The sequence below is a fragment of the Cervus elaphus genome, chromosome 5 (genome assembly GCF_910594005.1).
Source record: "Cervus elaphus chromosome 5, mCerEla1.1, whole genome shotgun sequence".
NCBI classification, from domain to species: domain Eukaryota; kingdom Metazoa; phylum Chordata; class Mammalia; order Artiodactyla; family Cervidae; genus Cervus; species Cervus elaphus.
In genome coordinates, this window is record NC_057819.1 from 119,224,273 (window position 1) to 119,245,549 (window position 21,277).

Sequence of the window (21,277 nt, forward strand, 5' to 3'; positions counted from 1 at the left end):
ATGTGTGGGCCAACGTGAAGGTGGAGTGTGAGCCCAGCTGGCAGGCCTTCCAGGGCCACTGCTACCGCCTGCAGGCTGAGAAGCGCAGCTGGCAGGAGTCCAAGAAGATGTGCCTGCGGGGCGGGGGCGACTTGCTCAGCATCCACAGCATGGCGGAGCTGGAGTTCATCACCAAGCAGATCAAACAGGGTGAGGAGCTGCCTCCCCAAGCCCGTCCCGGGGGCTCAGGCACTGTCCTCGCCTCCCCTGCCGGTGGAGAAGGCCGACCTCCTGACGTCCCCTCTCCCCTGCCGCGCCCCCCCAGAGGTGGAGGAGCTGTGGATTGGTCTCAACGACCTGAAACTTCAGATGAATTTTGAGTGGTCGGACGGGAGCCTCGTGAGCTTCACCCACTGGCACCCCTTTGAGCCCAACAACTTCCGGGACAGCCTGGAGGACTGTGTCACCATCTGGGGGCCGGTAAGAACCCTCTCTCCTTATCACAGGGCCCCCAGACCCAGCCTCCCCGTGCTGCCGCAGCTTAAGGATGTCCCATTATTGGCTCCTGCTTGTGACACCACCCCCTTGCCTCTCGGAAGTCCCCTCTCCCCATCGTGTCTCCTTCCCTTCCGCTTGGAGAGATTGCCAGGGTTTGAATCTCCTCTCCACCTCCAACTAGCTGGGTCATCTTGGGCAAGTTACTTAACCTCTCTGTGCCTTGGTTTCCTTGGCTGAGTTTCCTTACCCTCAGTTTTCCTAACTGTCAGTGGAACTCTAAAGGTGCCAACCTCAGAGGGTCTTCATGAGGATTAAAGGAATTAAGTGAAACCTTTGGACATTTGTCGCCTGGCAGCGACCTTGGTCCCCTTCGGGCTGCACTTCCCCGCCAGTAGGTGGCGTCAGAACCCACATTATGTGACAAGCTCAGCAGGAGGACTGCTCCCTGCCAGCCCTACCCCAGCCCGGGGTCCTGTCCTCTGAAGAAATGGTGGCCTTGTGACTGTTGGCCATGGCTGTGGCTCAGACAGTGTGGGCGGATGAAGGAATTGATACAGGGTTTCAAACAGAGTTAAGTCTGTTCCTTAAGACAAAACTGTAGGACAGACTGCCTTCCTCAGAGACAGAGAGGACCTTCTACCTTGAGATACAGCCAACATTGCCGGGGACTCTAGAGGCATCTGGCTTAGAGGATGCTCTTTAAAAGTTGATGAACAGTTAGGAAATGGCTACCCACTCCAGTATCCTTGCCTGGGAAATTCCACGGACAGAGGAGCCTGGAGGGCTATAGTCTGTGCGATTGCAGAGTTGGACACGACTGAAAACGCGTGCTTTTATTGAGCATCTGCTAAATACTGCGCGTTTTCCTGGGGGCTGAGACACACAAACATCTCTGCCCTCTGGATGGCGCTCAAGGCAGACAGAAACTGCTGGCTGGGTGCACTGAACACAGAAGCGCTAAGGCCTTGAGGAGGAGATGAGGACTGAGTTCCTCTTCGGCTCCATCAGCGAGGGGAGGGTCTGGGCACACAGCCTCTGCTTGCCCTGGATCTGCAAGTACTGACTGGACACCTTGCCATACTGGGAATCTCATCTGTCTTGCCAATGGTCTTAGCCAGCGTGGTGTCCTTGGTCTTTATGAAGTGAGCTAATTTAAAAGAGCACCTTTTCCATTTTAACAGTGCTTGTCAAAGTTTGGAGGCATTGGCACAGCTCCTGTGTGTGCTCGCATCAGCCTAGTGAGGCTTATAGCACTAATCCTGCACATCCCCTGTTTGCCACCATGGAGCACAGAGAAGTCAAGCTTCTTGCTCAGAATCACCCAGCAAGTCAGAGGCAGGGCCAAGTTTGGGAGACTTGGGGCAGGGAGACTGACACTGCCCCTTGCCCTGTGTCCCTAGGAAGGTCGCTGGAACGATAGTCCCTGTAACCAGTCCCTGCCATCCATTTGCAAGAAGGCGGGCCAGCTGAGCCAGGGGGCCGCCGAGGAGGACCACGGCTGCCGGAAGGTGAGGGTGCTTCTGGAGCTGCCCCGGGTGGGGCCAGCCAGAGGGGCTCCCGGGGGCAGGAGGGATCCCCAGCCTCCTGTGGCACCCTCCCTTTCTCCCGCCCTCCAAACTTCTCCGTCCAGGAGTGATACAGGATGAGGTGGGTGGGGGTGGAAGGCTGTAGGGAGGAAGTGGAGCTCCTCACCCCAGCCCAGCCCTGAGCCCCCTCTCCATGGAAAGCCACAGAGAATTTGGAGGTGGGAGTGGGCGGGCCCCCACCCTCAAGACTGGTCCAGTCATCATCTGCGTGGAGGCTGCTGGGGACCACCTAGGTCTCCTCTGTGTACCCTCCCTCTACCCCACCCCCCGCTTTCCCACCCGTCTGCTGGCACGCACACCAGCGGTGGACACAGCGTGTTTCTTTCTCTTGGGGGCGGGGACCAGGCCATCCTGGATCTCCCTCCCTGTGCTCCAGCCCTAAGGAGAGGAGGGATTAGGACTGAATGGGGGAATGAATGAGTTGGGGAGAGAGGGTATGAGTGAGGGTGAGGGCGAGTGATTGACCTGTTTCCCTCCTTCAGCCCTGTGCCTCCCGCCCCCTCCACCCCCCCGCCACCGCTGCCCCCCCAACAAGCAGGGATGTGAGCAGTGAGGACTATGTGGGCAGGCTGCTCATAAAGGCCACTTTGTGGTGCTTGGGCCCCTGGCGGCTCCCTCTGCCGAAGCCACGTTCCTTCTGCCAGCCCCTCAGCGCCAGTCTGGTTCCTCACTCTGTTTTCCTTTGGATTAAGCCCCTTATCACACCCACCCACCTGCACCCCAAACTCTCCCCTAAGGGGAGAGCAGGAAATGCCCGCAGGCATGAGCTCCAGTGGGGAGGAAGGGAGAGCACACGGGGCCAGGCTGAAGAGTGTGGGGGCCAGCGTGGTCAGGGGCTGGCGGGGGGCTCCGACCAGGCTGGGTGAGGCAGAGGGGCTATTACTAACTGCCCCGCACCAGGGCCAGCCTGGAATGGGTGGGGGGTTGTTGAGCCGCCATGGTTAACACCCCAGGAGAGCCAGGGGTCTTAGCACAGTCCTGCTGGAATATGGGGATCTGTGCCCCGCCCCCCATACACACATATACATACACATGTAAACACACACATACGAAAATGAAGAGAAAGTGTTAGTCGCTCAGTCGTGCCCAACTCTTTGTGACCCATGGACTGTAGCCCGCCAGGCTCCTCTGTCCATGGATTTCTCCAGGCAAGAATGCTAGAGTGGGTTGCCATTCCCTTCTCTAGGGGATCTTCCCAACCTAGGAATTGATCCCAGGTCTCCTGCATTGCAGACAGATTCTTTATTGTCCAAGCCACCAGGGAAGCCCCCCAAACACACATATCCACACATAAACACACATTCATACACACATACACAATAGGCACATACACACACATAAACACACACATACACACATATACGGGCTTCCCTGATGGCTTGGTGGTAAAGAATCCGCCTGCCAATGCAAGAGATGTGGGTTCGATCCCTGGGTTGGGAAGATCCCCTGGACTAGGAAATGGCAACCTTCTCCAGTATTCTTGCCTGGAAAATCCCATGGAGAGGGGAGCCTGGCGGGCTACAGTCCATGGAGTCGCAAAAAGTTGGACATGACTCAGAGACTAAACATCATGGACACTTACACACATAAACACACATACATATGTACACACACATAAATATGACTAAACACATACATCTACACATACATAAGCACACATATACACACACCAGCTTGTTCTGAACTGGCTCCTGCCCAGGGGGCCCCCCCTCCCCCCGCCTCGCCTCTCTCCCGGGCTCCAGCCCCCACCCCCCAGGTATCCCACCTGAAGGCCTGCTGGAGGCTAAGACCCTGGTAGGCACCCGGGGTCATTTTAGGAGGAGCAGGGCTGTGGCGGGGAGGGACACAGTGTCTGTGGCGTGGGTTCAGGCCTGGGCTCCACCTGTACTGTCTGTACAAAATCAAGCCATGTAATGTCTCAGAGCCTCAGGTCCTCGTCTGCAAGGCAGGGGCAGAGAGGCCCTCAGGGCGACCCAAGGGGCCGCGGGTTGGTGGGGTAAAGCCTCCCTGGTCTTCTGGGGCGGGTGGAGGGGCGGGTTGCAAGCGGGCCGTGAAGGAAGGGCGGTCTGCTGCAACTTTGCTGCCCCTCACTGCGGGTTTGTTCTCCGCCCCCACCACCCTGAGGCGGGCGCCGCCTCCATTCCATTACTCCAGCTTCTCCAGGCCCCTGAGGATCAACCAGCCCCCTCCACTTGCTGGCCGCTCTCCCAGCTTTTCAGCTCTCATTTCCCAGCCAGCTGGCAGTTTTCCCATACGTCTCCTGGTTCAAATACCCAAGAGAGGAGTCCAGTGGGCCACTCCTCTTTCTTGGCCAGGCCACAGGCCGGGTGACTGGCTGCCTCCCTTGGGCCACGCATCCACTCTGAACCTCGCAGCTGTGGGTGATGGTGGGCAGGGCAGTGTGGCGTGGCACAGTGCAGACACAGCATAGGAAGAGCCGGCTCTGGTGCCAAACCAGCCCCCTCGGTCCTGTGCCCAAGCCTGCAGAAAGCTAAGTGGTGCCGCTGTCGGCATCCCCACCCCGGGATTTAGGGGTGAGAGAGAAGCAACCCTCCCCCAGACACCCCCTTTTCTGCCCACTCTCTTGAGCCAGGGTTGGACGTGGCACAGCCCCTCCTGCTACTGGCTGGGAGAGGACCCGGTGACCTACAGCGAGGCCCGGCGCCTCTGCACCGACCATGGCTCTCAGCTGGTCACCATCACCAACAGGTACGAGGGGGGACCAGCCCGCCCCGATGTCCTGGTCGAATGCGGTCCCTCCACCAGAAGGGCCAGCATCCTGCTCCAAGTGCAGAGGGACTTGAGCTTTGAGTCACTTTGAGCTTCAACTGTCTCCAGGGCCTTTTTCTAACATTATCATAAGAATGACTCTTGTTTATTAAGTGACCCCAGCATGGGGCAGTTCCTGGGGTGGGGGTGGGGGGCGGGGGGGACAGGAACAGACCTCCGTGTGGGCTGGATGGATGCCCCAAAGAGGCCTTGAAAAGTGAGTTGCACAGTCTTGTCCTATTCTTTGCGATCCCATGGACTGTAGCTCGCCAGGCTCCTCTGTCCTTGGAATTCTCCAGGCAAGAGTTGGCTGTGTCTGATTTTTCTCTCAGCAAGGCGTGGAGATGCAGACAGCAGCAGGGGTCAGCTATGTCAGCTGCAGCTTCCCCAGGGGTCCCCACTTCCCTGAGCAAGTTTCTGATGGGGTGCAGCACCCAGGCTCCCGGAGCAGGGCATCTGGCCTGGAGCCCTGGGAGCGGTGGGGGTTGAGCTGCCTGCCTTGACCAGCCTCTCTCCCGCAGGTTCGAGCAGGCCTTTGTCAGCAGCCTCATCTACAACTGGGATGGCGAGTACTTCTGGACGGCCCTGCAGGACCTCAACTTCACCGGCTCCTTCCGCTGGCTCAGCGGGGACGAGGTCATGTACACCCACTGGAACCGGGACCAGCCCGGTGAGCCCCTCGCTCAACCCCCTTCTTGGCGGTGCTTTGGTGAAGCTGGGAGGGCCGTGGTGGACCACCCCTGCCGTGACCGAGACCCAGGGCTTCATAGGAGACAGCATTCATAGAGTGTGGTGATATGGTTAGAAGGATGGGCTCCAGAGCTGAAATGCCTGGCTCAGGTCCTGACTGCAGTTTATTAGTTGCCCATCTTTGAGCCTCAGTTTCCTCATCTGTCCAATGGGGATAATGGTACTTTCCTCACAGGGTTGACGTGAGGCTTGAATGGGTTAATATATGTAAAGCCCTTGGAATAGTGGGCATAGGACAAGTGCTTGCTATTATTCCATTTCACATTTATTATCTTAAAGCATTTTTTATAAATCTTTTATTTTTTTAATTTATTTTTTTGGCTGTGCTGGGTCTTCATCGCGGGCTCAGTGGTCGCAGTACACAGGCTTCTCTAGTTGCCCGACGGCATGTGGGATCTTAGTTCCCCAACCAGGGATGGAACCCACATCCCTTGGAAGGCAGATTCTTAACCGCGAGTCCACTGTTATCTTTTTTAAGCCCTTTCAAAGTTGGAGTAGATGATGAAACAGGCTCAGAGAGGTTAAGCAACTCACCTAAAATCTCACAGAAGTCAACATAGAGTGAGGCTTCTGCCTCCATTTCCTTCCTGCTCTCCAGCCCCGCCGCCCCCAACCCCACAGCGCGTGTCCCTGCAGAGATGGCCCAGCTGGCTCCCCGTGTGGGGGCCATGGAGGTGCCCCTCGGGGATGTGAGGGAGGGCTCAGTTTGTGGGTTCCCCCTCCCTCCTGCAGGGTACAGTCGTGGGGGCTGTGTGGCCCTGGCCACGGGCAGCGCCATGGGGCTGTGGGAGGTGAAGAACTGCACATCGTTCCGGGCTCGCTACATCTGCCGCCAGAGCCTGGGCACGCCCGTGACGCCTGAGCTGCCCGGGCCAGACCCCACGCCCAGCCTCACCGGCGCCTGTCCCCAGGGCTGGGGCTCAGATCCCAAACTCCGGCACTGCTATAAGGTAGGCAGCCTGTGGGCCTCGGGGTGGAGAAGAGAAACGAGAGCAAAGAGACAGCATCCCTGGGTCGGGGGGATGGGGGGCGCGTGGTCCCGGTGGGACCCAGCCATGATCCAAGCAGGTGGGCCCTAGAGAAACTTTTCCCCTTAGGTCCTTTCTGTTGAAACTCTTGTCAGTGTCCTCTGAGGCCTGGTGCATAGCAGATGCTCAATAAACAATTGAGGAATTGAAAAACCCCCAGAGACCATCAGTTTTAGAGACGCTCAAATGTTGGGGCCAGGCTGGCAGCTCTTTAGAATTGCCCAGGGAGCCTGATTTATATGTGATCCCTTATATGTGGAATCTAAAATGTGACACAGATGAACCTATCTATGACACAGAAACAAAATCACAGACGTAGAGAAGAGACTGGTGGTTGCCAAGGGAAGGGGGTTGGGGAGAAATGGAAGAGGAGGTTGGGGTTAGCAGATATAAGCTGTTGTTATTAGGTAAATAACAAGATCCGACTGTATAGCACAGAGAACTATATTCAATGTTCTATGATAAATCATAATGGAAAAGGATATTAAAGAAGAATCTATATATACTTATGGGCTTCCCAGGTAACACTAGTGGTAAAGAACCTGCCTGCCACTGCAGGAAACATAGTGTGACTTGAGTTCAGTTTCTGGGTCAGGAAGATCCCCTGGAGGAGGGCATGGCAACCCACTCCAGTATTCTTGCCTGGAGAATCCCATGGACAGAGGAGCCTGGAGGGCTACAGTCCATAGGGTTGCAAAGAATAGGACATGACTGCAGCGACTTAGCATGCACACACATATATATATTTATAACTGAATCACATTGCTATACAGCAGTAATTAACATAACATTGTAAATCAATGTTTTAAACCAAAGTACAGGAGTACTTCAGTTTAAAAAAATTGAAAAATCTTCCAGGCTGTCACTATAGAGATGGGGATTCAGTGGGCTGTGGTGGGGCCTGGTAATCTGTGTTTTTAAACCTGGCTGGGTTTTGGAGCCACTGAGGTAGTCCAGGGTCTTATATTATAGAAAGATGCTGAGGTCCAGGGAGCAGAGGGCCCTGCCCACAGCACACTGTGGCTCTGGGGGATAAGAGCCCTGATTGCCCCACTGGTCATCGGGACTGTCTCTGGGAGGTGCCTGCACCAGTTTTCCTCCACCAGGGCCCCCTCTCTGATGAGCAGGGCTGTCTTAACTGGCCTCGACTCCCTGCCCAGTGCAGCCCCAGCCCCCTCCCCACTCAGGTCCTGGGAGGGCAGGCGTCCGGTGGGGAGGCGGGCCAGAGGGACAGCTTGGACTCCACCCCTGCAGGTGTTCAGCTCGGAGCGGCTGCAGGACAAGAAGACCTGGGTCCAGGCCCAGGGGGCCTGCCAGGAGCTGGGGGCCCAGCTGCTGAGCCTGGCCAGCTATGAAGAGGAGCACTTTGTGGCCAATATGCTCAACAAGATCTTCGGGTACTGAGCTTAAGGCGGTGGCCCATGTGCACGTGTGTGGGGCTCTTGGTTTTGCTGGACACAGGGCAGTGGGCAGGGTGAAGGTGACCCCAGAGAGGTCTGTCCAGGGCTTGGAATGACCTGTGTGTCCACTGCTAGTGCCAGGCCTGTCCTGTCCCCACTTATGTAACCCTGGTCTCGCTGGAGTCGGAGACCCCGTGTTGCTCATTTGAGCCAACAGCACCCTCTCGGACTCTCAGATTATACAAACCTAACCCTGACTCTTAGGGGCTTCCCTGGTGGCTCAGCAGTAAAGAATCCCTGTGCAGTGCAGTAGACACAGGAGACGCAGGTTCAATCCCTGGATGGGGAAGATTCCCCTGGAGAAGGGAATGGCAACTCACTCCAGTATTCTTGCCTGGGAAATCCCAAGGACAGAGGAGCCTGGTGGACTGTAGTCCATGGGGTCACAAAGAATCAGACGTGACTGACTGCGCACACATACAACCCTAATCCTTACCATCTTTCCTTCTCCATGGCAAAATCTCCTAGAAGCTTATCCAAGTGAGTGCCCCCCGTCCTGTAACCCTACACCATCCCATAATAAACCATACTTCTCAAACAGCTTCTCCTGAGAGACAGGACGAGAAAGGCTGCAAAAGTGAGCATTTACCCATGGGGGTTCCCCCAGAACCCAGTCTCTGTCCCGTGGGTTCCTATGACACACAACCCCATCATCCCTTAGCCTTGGGAAACATCCAAATGGATCCAGGCTTCCTGAGATCTTAATTCCAGGGACGTCTCCTCCCAGCAAACAGCACAATGATATTATTTGACTAGTGATTATTATAGCCCATGTTGATCGCTTCTTGCTGTGTGCCAGAGACTGCACTAAACATTGAACCCACATTCAATGCTCTCCTCAATCCTACAAAGTAGACATTATCCCTTGTGGGCTGATCAAGAGGTTGGCTTATTTGCCCAAGGTCACAGAGCTAGCTGGTCCAGGGATGACCTCGGACTGGAATCGAGGTGTATTTGAGTCCACGGCCCCAGGTCTGTACACTTCCCCTGTCTACTTCCTAAAGTCAAAGTCTGCAGACTTGCTGGCGGGGCATACCCTCCCCAAAGGGCAGCAGTGGAAGGGGCCAGGCCCCCTGCCCTCAGCGGGGTGCCTGGCCCAGCTGGCCCAGTTCTCTCGAAGATATTTTAGGGTGACCTCAACAGTGTTTTCAGTGTGAACCCTAGAGAACCTCAAGGCCCTCAGGACTGCCCGAGTCACAGCTGCAAGTATTCCCCTACAACTCTCACCCTCCCCATGCCTTCTGTCTCCACCCCCGGGTTGTGCTGAAGTGAATCAGAGCCCGAGATCCACGAGCAGCACTGGTTCTGGATCGGCCTGAACCGTCGAGACCCCGGAGCCGGGCAGAGCTGGCGCTGGAGTGATGGACTTGGGGTGAGGGGGCCTGGAGGAGGCGGGGCGGGTGGACCGGGTGTGGGCGTGGCCTTTTGAAGGTGCGCAAGGTTCAGTAGGGGCAGGGCCTATGGCAAGGGCAGGGCCTATGGCAAGGGCCGGCTGGTGAAGGGTGCCTAGCCCAGGTTTGGGGGGGGGGGGGTTCCCCAGCTTATGCCAGGCGTCTCGTTGGTCTGTTCTGGGGGTGGGGGCAGCCTGTGCCTGGTGCCTGAGACCCCTCTCCCCCTCTGACGTCACCAGTTCTCTTACCACAATTTCGACCGGAGCCGGCACGACGATGACAACATCCGCGGCTGCACGGTGCTCGACCTGGCCTCCCTGCAGTGGGTGGCCATGCAGTGCGAGACGCAGCTGGACTGGATCTGCAAGATCCCTCGAGGTTGGTGGGGCGGCGCTGCTGGACCCGGCAGGGGATGACGGGCGGCAGGGCCCGGGGTCCAAGGAAGGGTCTCCCTTCGCTGCAGTGTGTCTGTCCCTGTTGTTCCCATAGGCACGGATGTGCGGGAGCCTGACGTCAGCCCGCAAGGTGAGGCTTCCTGTCCATCCTGCTCCCTGTGGCGGCCGGCTGGGGCAGGGCTTAACCAGGACAGAAGGAAGGGGGTTAGGGGTTTGAGCCGAGGGAAAAGGGGATCGGGGCACATTACCCAGGTCAGATGGGCTCGCAGGCCCGCCTGCCACGGCTGCCCTGAGCCCGCCTTGTCCTCCGTGGGCGGGGCGGGCAGGCAGCCGCAGCCTGGACTCCACCCCCACGCTGCCCCCGCAGGCCGGCGGGAATGGCTGCGTTTCCAGGAGGCCGAGTATAAGTTCTTCGAGCACCACTCCACGTGGGCGCAGGCGCAGCGCATTTGCACGTGGTTCCAGGCCGAGCTGGTCTCAGTGCACAGCCAGGCCGAGCTGGACTTCCTGGGGCACAACCTGCAGAAGGTGGGCATGCCAGCAAGCAGGGAGGGCAGCCCGGGAGCCAGGGAAAAGGCCCTGCCAACCCTCACCTGCCTGCCCGGCTTCCCCAGTTCTCTCGGGGCCAGGAGCAGCACTGGTGGACCGGCCTGCACACCTCAGAGAGCGACGGGCGCTTCAGGTGGGAGCCCCGGCCGGGCGGTGGGGCGCTGGGGCGCATGCGTGGATGGCTAGCAGGGACCCAGGCTGGAAATAAGAGGCAGCATTGCACTCAAGAGACAGATTTGGTTTTGAATCCAGTTCTGCCCCTTGCGGGCTGTGTGGCCTTGAGCAAGTGACTTAACCTTTCTGGGCCTGTCTCGGTTTTCTCACCAGAAAATGAAACAGTGAGGCCTGCCTGGTAGGGTTGTCCTTAGGACTAAAAATAAGGTGTCTGAATCCTCCGTGCTGCATCCAGCACATTGTTGTTTATTCACTCAGTCGTGTCTGACTCTTTGGGACCCCGTGGACCGTAACCCGCCAGGCTCCTCTGTCCATGGGATTTCCCAGGCAAGAATACCAGAGTGGGTTGCCACTCTCCAGGGGATCTTCCCAACCCAGGGATTGAAGCCGTGTCTCCTGCATTGGCAGGTGGACTCTTGACCACAGAGCTACCTGGGAAGCACATTATTAGGCACTAGATAACAGCAGTTCGTATTATGCTGGGGTCACTCATGAAAAAGGTCCACTGTAGACGTGGGCAAGAACACATGATGGTCCAGAGGGGCCTCTTCATGTTCAGGGCTCACCTACCAGGCATGAGGCACAGAAGGACCAGGAGAGCACATGAGTGTCTGAGCACAGCCTTGCCACTGGACTCCTGCTCTGGGACCCTTAGACTTTCTTTTCTAGTTAGAGAAATGGATGCCCAGGAGGGCTGGGCCTTCCCTGAAGGCACTGGGTCCTTGGGTTCCTGCTGCATTGAGCTCAGTAGCCTCGCTCCTCAGTCTGTGGCCCTGAGCCCCTGGATTTGGGCCCTGGTCTCTGCCCCCTCGCTTCTGCATTCAGGGGAGGTCTAACCTGGTGCCCCGTAATAGATCACTCCTGCTTGTGCCATTGCAGGTGGACAGATGGTTCTGTTATAAACTTCATCTCCTGGGCCCCCGGCAAACCTCGGCCCATCGGCAAGGACAAGAAGTGCGTGTACATGATGGCCAGCCGAGGTGAGGGCAGGGTAGGGCAGAGAGGGTGCAGAAGCCGAGGGGCGGGTTGGTGTTCAGGGCAGCGAGGTGAGCCTGGGCAGGGGCCCTCGGTCTCTCCTCATCCTCTCTGTTCGCCCAACTCAAGAAGGACTGGGTCCAGAGAGAGGAGGGCCGGTGCCTGTCCAGCAGCCGCAGGGGACTTGAGTTCAGAGCTGGACATAGGACCCGAGGCCCAGCCCCGCCTCCCCTCAGGGCGTGAGGCCAGGTGCTGGCAGCCTGGCCCCGCGCTCGGAGTGACTGCTGTTCCCTTTTCACAGAGGACTGGGGGGACCAGAGGTGCATGACAGCCTTGCCTTACATCTGCAAGCGCCGCAACAGCACCAGAGAGCAGCAGCCCCCAGACCCGCCGCCCACAGGGGGCTGCCCCTCTGGTTGGAGCCAGTTCCTCAACAAGGTAGGGGGCAGGGAGGGGGCGCCTGAGGGGAAGGCTGAGCCTCAGGAGTCCTGGCCCTCTGGCAACATCAGAGTCATGGCCTCTGGCCTGAACCCACCACTCTCTCCCCTTCTCAGCCCCAGGACCAGGGCTAGACCCCTTGGACACTAACTCAGTGTAGTAACACCTTCCAGTTCATCAAGTAACAAGGTTGCCCATATAGTTTGGTGAGTTTTCTAGATCCTTGGTCACCAAACATCTTGATAATGAACTCCTATTAAAACAAAATGTTGAACATACAAAATATATATGTGTGCCTTATATATGTGTGGAAAAGTAAATATATGTGTTTACTTCCATATTGGGACTTCCCTGGTGGCTCAGACGGTTAAAGCGTCTGCCTACAATGCAGGAAACCGGGGTTCAGTCCCTGGGATGGGAAGCTCTCCTGGAGGAGGAAATGGCAACCCACTCCAGTATTCTTGCCTGGAAAATCCCATGGACAGAGAAGCCTGGCAGGCTAGAGTCCATGGGGTCACAAAGAGTCAGACACAACTGAGTGACTTCACTTTCACTTTCCATATTAATGTGACTGCTGTCATATATAATAAAATATGCACAAGAACAAAACAATCTAAAGCCTGAGCTAAAGATTTTAAAACAGTATTTTTAAGTTTTCAAAATTTTTCCTTTTAGTGGTATGAAAAACATTTTGTGCTCACTCTTCAATTTATCAATTATAATAATTATTACTATTTTAAATAATTTTGATAAGAGCAAAGTGATCACATATACTTCATTATTTTTATTTATTAATTTTTAATTTCTTTCTTTATTTTTGGCTGCCCTGGGTCCTCCTTTGCAGGACCTTTGCAGGCTTTCTCTATTTGTGGCAAGTCGGGGCTATTCTTCGCTGTGGTACATGGGCTTAGTTGCTCTGTGGCATGTGGGATTTTCCCCGACCAGGGATAGAACCTGTGTCCCCTGCATTGGCAGGCAGATTCTTAACCACTGGACCACCAGGGAAGTCCCTATACTTTATTATTTTAAAAAATCTAGGTCTGACACTGATTCAGATTTCACAGGTCTTGTTTGGAGTTCAAATTATTTTAGAACATGGATTGAATGGTTGTTGTAGATGAAAAGATTGCTTTACGAAGACAAATAGATGAAGATGAAGGAAGTTCATCCATCATTGGCTGGGCTTTCTAAGTCCTTCTCTCCATTTTTCAGTCCTTCTGCCAGTTAAATGCCAATTAAATTTTTCAGTCCTTCTGCCGATTTTTGTTTAAAAACTGGCTCATCAATTTTTGCATTTAAATGAATCTGCCTTATAAACTACTCAGAACTGATTGAGAGGGTTTAAAAAAAGTCTTTGGAAGATTTTTTTAAAAACAACATTTAGACGATTCTCTTTCCAACTATTTTGAGGGTACAGCTAGGAGAGTTTGAGGCAATCAAAAGAATCAGGATGGATGTGCATCTAAACATGTTTTCAAAATGTTCCTTCTAGAGTGTGAGTTTCTTTCCAAGAATGGTTAATGACCCATGGGCTGATTCATCCAACCTGATTAGACCTTCATTGTTTTTATCTAGTGGCTGAAAGAGCTTATCCCAGGAAGGAAAGTGTGCTATTTCCTTGTGGTTTTCCCTGGCATCCTTAGTATGAGCTCTGAATCATGCCTTCTTTGCCGGACACTGAAAGACTGCTTAACCAAATTGTGAGGATTAGATTAGTTAACACTAGATAACACAATCCATAAATCTTTGTCATGCACTGGAGTGCAGCCAGCTCATAGTGTCATGGAGCTCTCACTGTCTTCAGATTATTCAAGCAAATAATACACCTTTTCTGCCTTTTTAAAAAAAAAAAAAGAGTAAGATGTATTATTCATATTTAAAAAAAAAACTAAAACTCATCTAGACTCTCCAGAGATAACCACTACCAATATTGTTATTCCACTTCTTGACTTTTTCCATGTAACTGAGATCATACTAAATAGCACAGTTTTGTAGCCAACTTTTTTTTCCCTCAGTATTGTATTCTGAGTCTTTCTCCATGTCATTGAATTGTTCCAAAAACGTATTCTTATGGCTTCTTCCACCTAATCTAAAACAATATATTTCATATATGTAACCGGTCCCTTTCTTAATTTGTCGGCATCATTGTAATGATACCAATAATTCTTTTGAAAGCCTTTGAAGTATATGAAGCCAAGAACCAAATAGACCTTGTCCCCAGGCCTGGCCCAGGGGTTGCTGTCATAGGTGGTGGAGCATTTGGTGGCCCAGAGAAATCTTCCCACTTTAAAACTCCCCAGGTGTGGGCCAGTGTATGTGAATCTGCCATGCCAGGTCGGGAGGGTATTGGAGCCTTGGTCAACGAGACCAGATGTCCTGGTTCTCCTGTTTCTCTCTCCCAGCCCCCACAGCCTCCCCAGGGCCTGGCGCCGAGGGGTTGGAGTTTCTGGGTGTGGGGGCCAGGGAGGGGGAGCTGGATGTCATGCCTCCCCCTCCACCCCACAGTGTTTCCGAATCCAAGGCCAGGACCCCCAGGACCGGGTGAAGTGGTCAGAGGCGCAGTTCTCCTGTGAACAGCAAGAGGCCCAACTGGTCACCATTGCAAACCCCTTAGAGCAAGGTAGGGCCAGCCCAGGGGGAGGCCCCAGAGTCCTCTGACACCATCCCCCTAGGCGGCTAGAACAGAGTGAGGACGGGGCTGCCGCCCTGTGGCTCATCACGCTCTCTCCTGGGGGACCAGCGTTCATCACAGCCAGCCTGCACAATGTGACCTTTGACCTTTGGATTGGCCTCCATGCCTCACAGAGGGACTTCCAGTGGGTGGAGCAGGAGCCTCTGCAGTACGCCAACTGGGCCCCTGGGGAGCCCTCTGGCCCTAGCCCTGCTCCCAGCGGCAACATACCGGTGAGGAAGCCCCTGCCCCATGCTCTCCTCTGCACCCACTAGCCTGCCCTGGCCCACAGCACTTGTCTTCACACCTGGGGACCCCCTTGCAACCTCTTTGCTCATAGTACAGACTTTTGGGGGTGGTGGCACAAGGCAGGCAGCTCCTGGGGCTCCCCTGAGCGGCTCCTTCCCCCCAGACCAGCTGTGCGGTGGTCCTGCGTAGCCCCTCAACCCACTTCACCGGCCGCTGGGATGACCGGAGCTGTGCAGAGGAGACCCATGGCTTCATCTGCCAGAAGGCCACAGGTAGGTATCACCCAGGAGCCTGGAAACCTCAGCCCAGGGCTGGACGCTGTGGGCTGAGCCAGGAGGAATGAGGCCTGGTCCCTGATCTCAGGGGACCACTCTGCTTGGGAAGCAGATGGGCAGAAAGGCCAGGCACCAATCAGAGGGACAGGCAGTGAGCACCCAGGGGTTGCAGGAGGAAGGTCTGGGATTTGGAGGGCTGACCAGGGAGAACTAAGACACTGGGCATGCGTCGTGGCAGGGACCCCGTGGTTCTACATCTGAGGCTCCTGCAGCTCTGAGCAGGGGTCCATCGGCTCTGGGCTCCTGGTCAGGCTCAAGGTTGCTCATCCCTTTACTAGTAAGAACATATTAATAACAACAGTGACTGACGGTTACTGTGCCCAGAGGAGAGCTGGTCTCTGCCTGCTGTTCCCCCTCGGCCTCATGCCTGGGGATGGGGTGAGGGGAGCAGAGCCCGGCCTGAGTCCTGCCCCCTTCCCTGTAGACCCCTCCCTGAGCCCATCCCCAGCAGCGTCGCCCCCTGCCCCGGGCGCTGAGCTCTCCTACCTCAACGGCACCTTCCGGCTGCTGCAGAAGCCGCTGCGCTGGCACGACGCCCTGCTGCTGTGTGAGAGCCGAAATGCCAGCCTGGCCCACGTGCTCGACCCCTACACGCAGGCCTTCCTCACTCAGGCCGCCCGAGGGCTGCGCACGCCGCTCTGGATTGGGCTGGCCAGTGAGGAGGTGGGCACCGGGCTGGGCCCCCCTCCCCCCAGCTCCCTCCCTGTCTCCTCCTGACGCCCTGCCTTCCGTGGCCCCCCAACCCCGACCCCGTCCTGGCTGGTCCCCTTGCTGCCGCCCTGATGGCCCCCTGTGCCCAGGGCTCCCGGCGGTACTCTTGGGTCTCGGAGGAGCCGCTGAGCTACGTGAGCTGGCAGGACGGGGAGCCCCAGCTCCCGGGGGGCTGCGCCTACGTGGACACGGATGGCGCCTGGCGCACCACCAGCTGTGACACCAAGTTGCAGGGGGCTGTGTGTGGCGTTCACGGCGGTGAGTGCCCGCCCACCGGGGCCGAGGGCTGGGCCAGGGGGAAGCCGACCCCGGGAGGACCCTGGGTCACTTCTTCAATCCTGCATTTCCCCCCCACAGGGCCCCCTCCTCCGCGACGAATAAGCTACCACGGGAGCTGTCCCCAGGGGCTGGCGGACTCGGCATGGATTCCCTTCCGAGAGCACTGCTACTCCTTCCACATGGAGCTGCTGCTGGGCCACAAGGAGGCGCTGCAGCGCTGCCAGAGAGGTGGGCTGGGGGGCGAGCGCCCCCACCTGGGCGTTCCAGGTGGCGACCCCTCTCGAGGGTGCTCAGAGACCCCACGAATGTGGTCCCCGTGCCGCACTCTTGCTTGTCGGCTGCACTCATCTCTCAGTGCCCCTCACGGTCCAATCCACACAGACCACCTGGGACGGGACATGGATGTAAATGTAGCCCCCCGTTACACGCACGTCTCCACGCCAGCCTCTACTCAGGCTGCCAGAGAAGAGGGCGGGGCCTCTCCGGGGTCTCTGCTAACCCCCAGGAGACTCCCCTGCCCTGACGTCGGCCTCCTTTGTGTCCAGCGGGCGGCGCGGTCCTGTCCATCCTGGATGAGATGGAGAACGTGTTTGTCTGGGAGCATCTGCAGAGCTCTGAGGGCCAGAGTCGGGGCGCCTGGCTGGGCATGAATTTCAACCCCAAAGGTGGGTCCCCTGGGTATAAGGACAGGAGGGGAAGGCCTCAGGCTGCAGGGGGAGGCCCTCCCCTGGGGCTTGGCCGGTGGTGAAGGGTGAACGGGTGGGGGGTGAGGATCTGTGGGAGGTGGTGTTTTTCTAGAACAGGCCTCTTCTCTCCCATCGGCTTCTCCTTGTCGCTGCCCCCCCCATCCCCAGCAACGCCCCCCCATTGCCGCCTTTCCCACAGGGGGCACCCTGGTCTGGCAGGACAACACAGCTGTGAACTACTCCAACTGGGGGCCCCCGGGCCTGGGCCCCAGCATGCTGAGCCACAACAGTTGCTACTGGATCCAGAGCAGCAGCGGGCTGTGGCGCCCGGGCGCCTGCACCAATATCACCATGGGCGTGGTCTGCAAGCTCCCTCGAGGTGCGGGGGACATCTAGTGCTGGGGGGCGGGGGGCCCCCCGGGCCGCTGCTCATTCTGCAGCCACACAGTGAATGGGAGGGAGTCAATAGGCCTGGGGCTGCCGGGACCCTCCTCCGGGATCAGTTGGTCTGTACCAACGGCTGGCCCTTCCTGCAAATTGCCACAGTAGACAGCAAACCTGTCATTTTGTTGTGATTAAAGGCAGGGATATGGGGTTCGAGCCCAGGCCAAACCATATGCCAACTCTGTGACCTTGGGTAAATTGCTCAAGCTCTCTGACCTTAGTCTACTCATATGTAAAATGGGGGTAATAAAAGTACCTATGGGCTTCGAAGGTGGCTCAGTGGTAAAGAATCTGCCTGCCAACGCAGGAGATGGGGGTTCAGTCCCTGGGTTGGGAAGATCCCCTGCAGGAGGAAATGGCAACCCGCTCCAGTATTCTTGCCTGGGAAATCCCATGGCCAGAGGAGCCTAGCAGGCTACAGTCCAAGGGGTTGCAGAAGAGTCGGACACGACTCTGCGTCTAAACAACAACAAAAACAAAAAGAGTACCTGAGAGAAGTAAATGAGCCAGTGACGTGTCTGGCGCTGCAGAATATGTTCTTACATGTTTGCTTATTATTACTATATTATTACGACCACTGTTGTTAACTGGTCCCTCCTCCCCTACAGCTGAGGCGAGCAACTTCTCCCCATCAGGTGAGTGGCAGGCAGGACTAGCCCTCTCCCCCGGTCCCGGTCATTCTGGGCAGCGGGCGGGCGTGGCGGGGCTTCTGACCGAGGGTCCTTCTGGCCGCAGCAGCCCTCCCGGAGAACCCCGCGGCCCTGGTGGTGGTGCTGATGGCGGTGCTCCTGCTCCTGGCCCTGCTGACCGCCGCCCTGATTCTCTACCGGCGGCGACAGAGCGTGGAGCGTGGGGCCTTTGAGGGCGCCCGCTACAGCCGCAGCTCCTCCGGCCCCAGCGAGGCCACTGAGAAGAACATCCTGGTGTCCGACATGGAAATGAACGAGCAACAGGAGTAGAGTGGAGGGCGTGGGTGGGGCCGGGGGGGCTGGGCCCCCCACCAGCTGTGGTCCAGTTGGCCTATGGGGGTGGGTGGCGCCCTGGGAAGCCGCTGGGGCTGGCAGGGCCTGGGCTGGTGGGGTCCCTCCCTCCCATGAGGGCTGGGCTGAGGCCTGGCTGAGTGCAGCATGGCGTTTCCTTTTGGGGGTGCCCTAAGGTCTTGTCACCCAGGCCTGTACCCCCATGGTCACTGGAGGCAGGACGGGAGCCTCTTTCTGCCTCTTTCTCCCTGCCCCCATCCCCCAGGCCTGTGCCGCAACCCTGGGACCCCCCCCCCCCACTTCTCGCTGCAGAGTCTGAGGAGCCTCCCCGAGCCCTCAGCCGGCCTCTGTCGCTTCTCCCCTACCCTAGCAGCTCAGCTCCTCACCCCACATCCTTCCTGCCCCCCCACCCCCCGTCCCCCCGCCCTGCATCCCGCCTGCTCTCCCAGCCCTTCCTTCTGAGCCAGGGCCCTGGGGTTTGGGGAGCCCTCTCTTGCTGTTGGTGGGGGTCACAGGGGGGTTGAGCATTTGTCACTCGTGTGCCTGCTGGGATGGCCGTAGGGCATGGCGGGAGGGTTCTGGGCCGGGACTGAGGACCGGAGCATCACTGTGGTATCAGCTGGGCTGGAGACAGGACCAGGGAGAGACACCCTGACCTCCTGGGGATAACCGGGCTGGGCTGGGGTGTCTTCTCCTGCTGGTCAGGGGAGGGCTCTGTCCCTATAAAGTCCCCCGTGGGGACCAAAGTCAGTTCCCTAAGGTTTCCAGGTCCTGGCTGTGGTTTGGAGAGAGATAAGGTGGTTGGTCAGAGTCAGTGGAGCTGGGGTGCACCCTCTAAGGGGGGCCCAGAGGAGCGGCACCTGAACCCCCTGGAGTGGCCCCTGTGTGGGGGAGACGACCCACCCAGAACCTTTCCAAGAGGCCGGAACCCCAGTTAGAATCACCGGTCCTGGTGCCACGGCCCAGGGCAGTGTGAACACAGACTCCAAGACATGGTCCTTTTTTGTAGTTCTTAATTTTTTTTAATGTGCCATTATTGTTTTAAAAGAAAAAGGTAAAAGAAAAGCAAACAAATAAAACACCTTTAAGAGGCTTGAGAGAGAAGGGTCCCCACTTTGTCTTGTTGGGAGTCTTGTCCTTCATACAGCTTCAAAGATACATGTTATTTTGGGGGGCTTGCATCTGTTTTCCTTCTGTCTCAGGGCCACGGGACCCCAGCCTTCTTTCTGCTCCTGGGGATACATGTGAGAGTAAGCATTCAGGAGCCAAAGGACAGTGGCATGAGCTTGGGCAACTTGGCTCCCCTTTCAAAGTGTAAAATGGGAGAACAGGACGCACCTCCTGGGCTCCTTTAAGGAGGTTGAGGATTAAGTGAGATCACCTGGGCAAAGCAGTCTGCACAGGGCCTTGGCGCTGGAGCTGTAATTGCCCATAAATGTCAGCTGGTACTGCTTGTCTCTGGGCTGTGGCTCCCAGGCCAGCGTGTGAGGTGCCCCTCTCAGACCGGGGTGGGGGCCCCACACCACCATGCTTCCAAGATAGACCTGCATTTGAGCTGCAAGAAAGTGAGTACACATTTCTTCCTGGGAAGTGTGGGCTCTGAAACCGCCCTGAGGCAGGGGAGTGGATCACAGGACCTCCCCCGCCACCATCACCTCCATTCAGGATGTTTGAACTGGAGTTAGAGCCGCAAACAGAGAAGCCTTGCCAGCCAACGATGGTCAACTGTGCCAGGTCGCGCTGGGTGCAGTGAAGGCCTGAAGCAGGCCGAGGGGCGGGGAGCTGGCTTGGGCTGGGTGGTTGGGGCGGGTCTCTCCAGAGGCAGTGAGGCTGGAACCTGAAGGAGGTGGGTGGGAGGTGGTGCACGCATCCGGGCCAGGTCCTGGGCTGGGGAACGCCAAAGGGGAGGGGGGGCGGGTCCAGCCGCGGGGTCCCTGGTGCTTAAGATGACCAGTGGGGAGACCAGGCTGGCTGGAGCGTGGTTGCCCAAGGCCTTGAAGGCAGGCCTAGAAAGCCTGAATGTGGATGTCAGGTCCAGCAGGACGTCAGTGGGAACCGCTAGTTGACCTTTTCAGCCGGTGCTTTGGATCGTTTTTTGTCTGCGGCAACTGGTGAGCTGGTGTGCGCATGCGTGTTTGGCCTTAGTGATTTTTCAACGCAAGTTTCTTGTTTTCTAAATCAGTAATCCTGTCACGTGATTCAAAGCCTAAGCCCACATGATAGGAAAAGACACACTCAGAAGTCCAAAGCGTCTGGCCTGCACAGTGGGGTAGACGAGGTGCCGTATCTGAGTCTGGGAGCTCCTCTTCGGAGCCTTGGAAACCCAAGGCCCTCTTTCTACCCTCCTCTCTCTCTAGCAGCAGCAGGAAACACAGAGGGGCCGGGTCACTTCAGGGAGGGAGCCCCAATCCTGTGGGTGGGTAGGTGGGGGGGGGGGGTCCTTAATGATTAATCCACTTCAGCCTGAAGTGATTAGCCCTCCACGGAGGGGAACAGCTCCCTTTGTGAGTTGAGTGCCCGGCCATTAGCCACAACTCACAGATGGCTAGACCAGGCTGAGCCCAAGCCCCTTGGGGAGTTGGCTGCTGACCCTTGCCCTGAGAGATAGGCAGAGCCTAGGGGTGAAGGTGGGGTCACAGGCTCCCGGGTGAGGTTTGGGGGTGGGAGGAGTAGCTGAAGGAGTAGGACTCAAATGCCCCAGGGCTACCTGGGGCCAGTGCTGCTGTGTGTCCAGAGGTTTAAGTCAGCAGTCCCCAACCTTTTTGACACCAGGGACAGATTTCGTGGAAGACAATTTTTTCAAGGACCGGGAGGGGAGGGATGGTTTTTGGATAATTCGAGCGCCTTACATTTATTGTGCACTTTATTTCTAATCTAATGCTGCCGCTGATCTGACAGTAGATACCACTCCATGGCTGGGAGGTTGGGGA

The 21,277-nt window shown here is 56.9% G+C and overlaps 1 protein-coding gene across 3 annotated transcripts in view; it reads left to right on the plus strand.

Annotated features, from left to right (window-relative positions):
• MRC2 (mannose receptor C type 2) overlaps positions 1 to 19,444 on the plus strand; it is a 58,734-nt gene extending 39,290 nt beyond the window's left edge. For 2 of the 3 annotated variants that reach the window (XM_043904964.1, XM_043904962.1), the window contains exons 7-30: positions 1 to 189; positions 305 to 459; positions 1,878 to 1,985; positions 4,657 to 4,772; positions 5,354 to 5,502; positions 6,315 to 6,532; positions 7,865 to 8,007; positions 9,340 to 9,442; positions 9,701 to 9,839; positions 9,951 to 9,986; positions 10,224 to 10,384; positions 10,471 to 10,538; positions 11,459 to 11,559; positions 11,856 to 11,992; positions 14,498 to 14,612; positions 14,733 to 14,896; positions 15,076 to 15,184; positions 15,672 to 15,910; positions 16,048 to 16,216; positions 16,316 to 16,465; positions 16,783 to 16,902; positions 17,123 to 17,302; positions 17,976 to 18,002; positions 18,106 to 19,444. In XM_043904964.1, coding sequence (XP_043760899.1) covers positions 1 to 189; positions 305 to 459; positions 1,878 to 1,985; positions 4,657 to 4,772; positions 5,354 to 5,502; positions 6,315 to 6,532; positions 7,865 to 8,007; positions 9,340 to 9,442; positions 9,701 to 9,839; positions 9,951 to 9,986; positions 10,224 to 10,384; positions 10,471 to 10,538; positions 11,459 to 11,559; positions 11,856 to 11,992; positions 14,498 to 14,612; positions 14,733 to 14,896; positions 15,076 to 15,184; positions 15,672 to 15,910; positions 16,048 to 16,216; positions 16,316 to 16,465; positions 16,783 to 16,902; positions 17,123 to 17,302; positions 17,976 to 18,002; positions 18,106 to 18,326 — 3,317 coding nt within the window. In that variant the 3' untranslated portion in view covers positions 18,327 to 19,444. Of the gene's footprint in view, positions 190 to 304; positions 460 to 1,877; positions 1,986 to 4,656; positions 4,773 to 5,353; positions 5,503 to 6,314; positions 6,533 to 7,864; positions 8,008 to 9,339; positions 9,443 to 9,700; positions 9,840 to 9,950; positions 9,987 to 10,223; positions 10,385 to 10,470; positions 10,539 to 11,458; positions 11,560 to 11,855; positions 11,993 to 14,497; positions 14,613 to 14,732; positions 14,897 to 15,075; positions 15,185 to 15,671; positions 15,911 to 16,047; positions 16,217 to 16,315; positions 16,466 to 16,782; positions 16,903 to 17,122; positions 17,303 to 17,975; positions 18,003 to 18,102 lie in introns of all 3 variants that reach the window. The other variant, XM_043904963.1, reaches the window with a different exon arrangement.
• Positions 19,445 to 21,277: the final 1,833 nt, after the last annotated feature.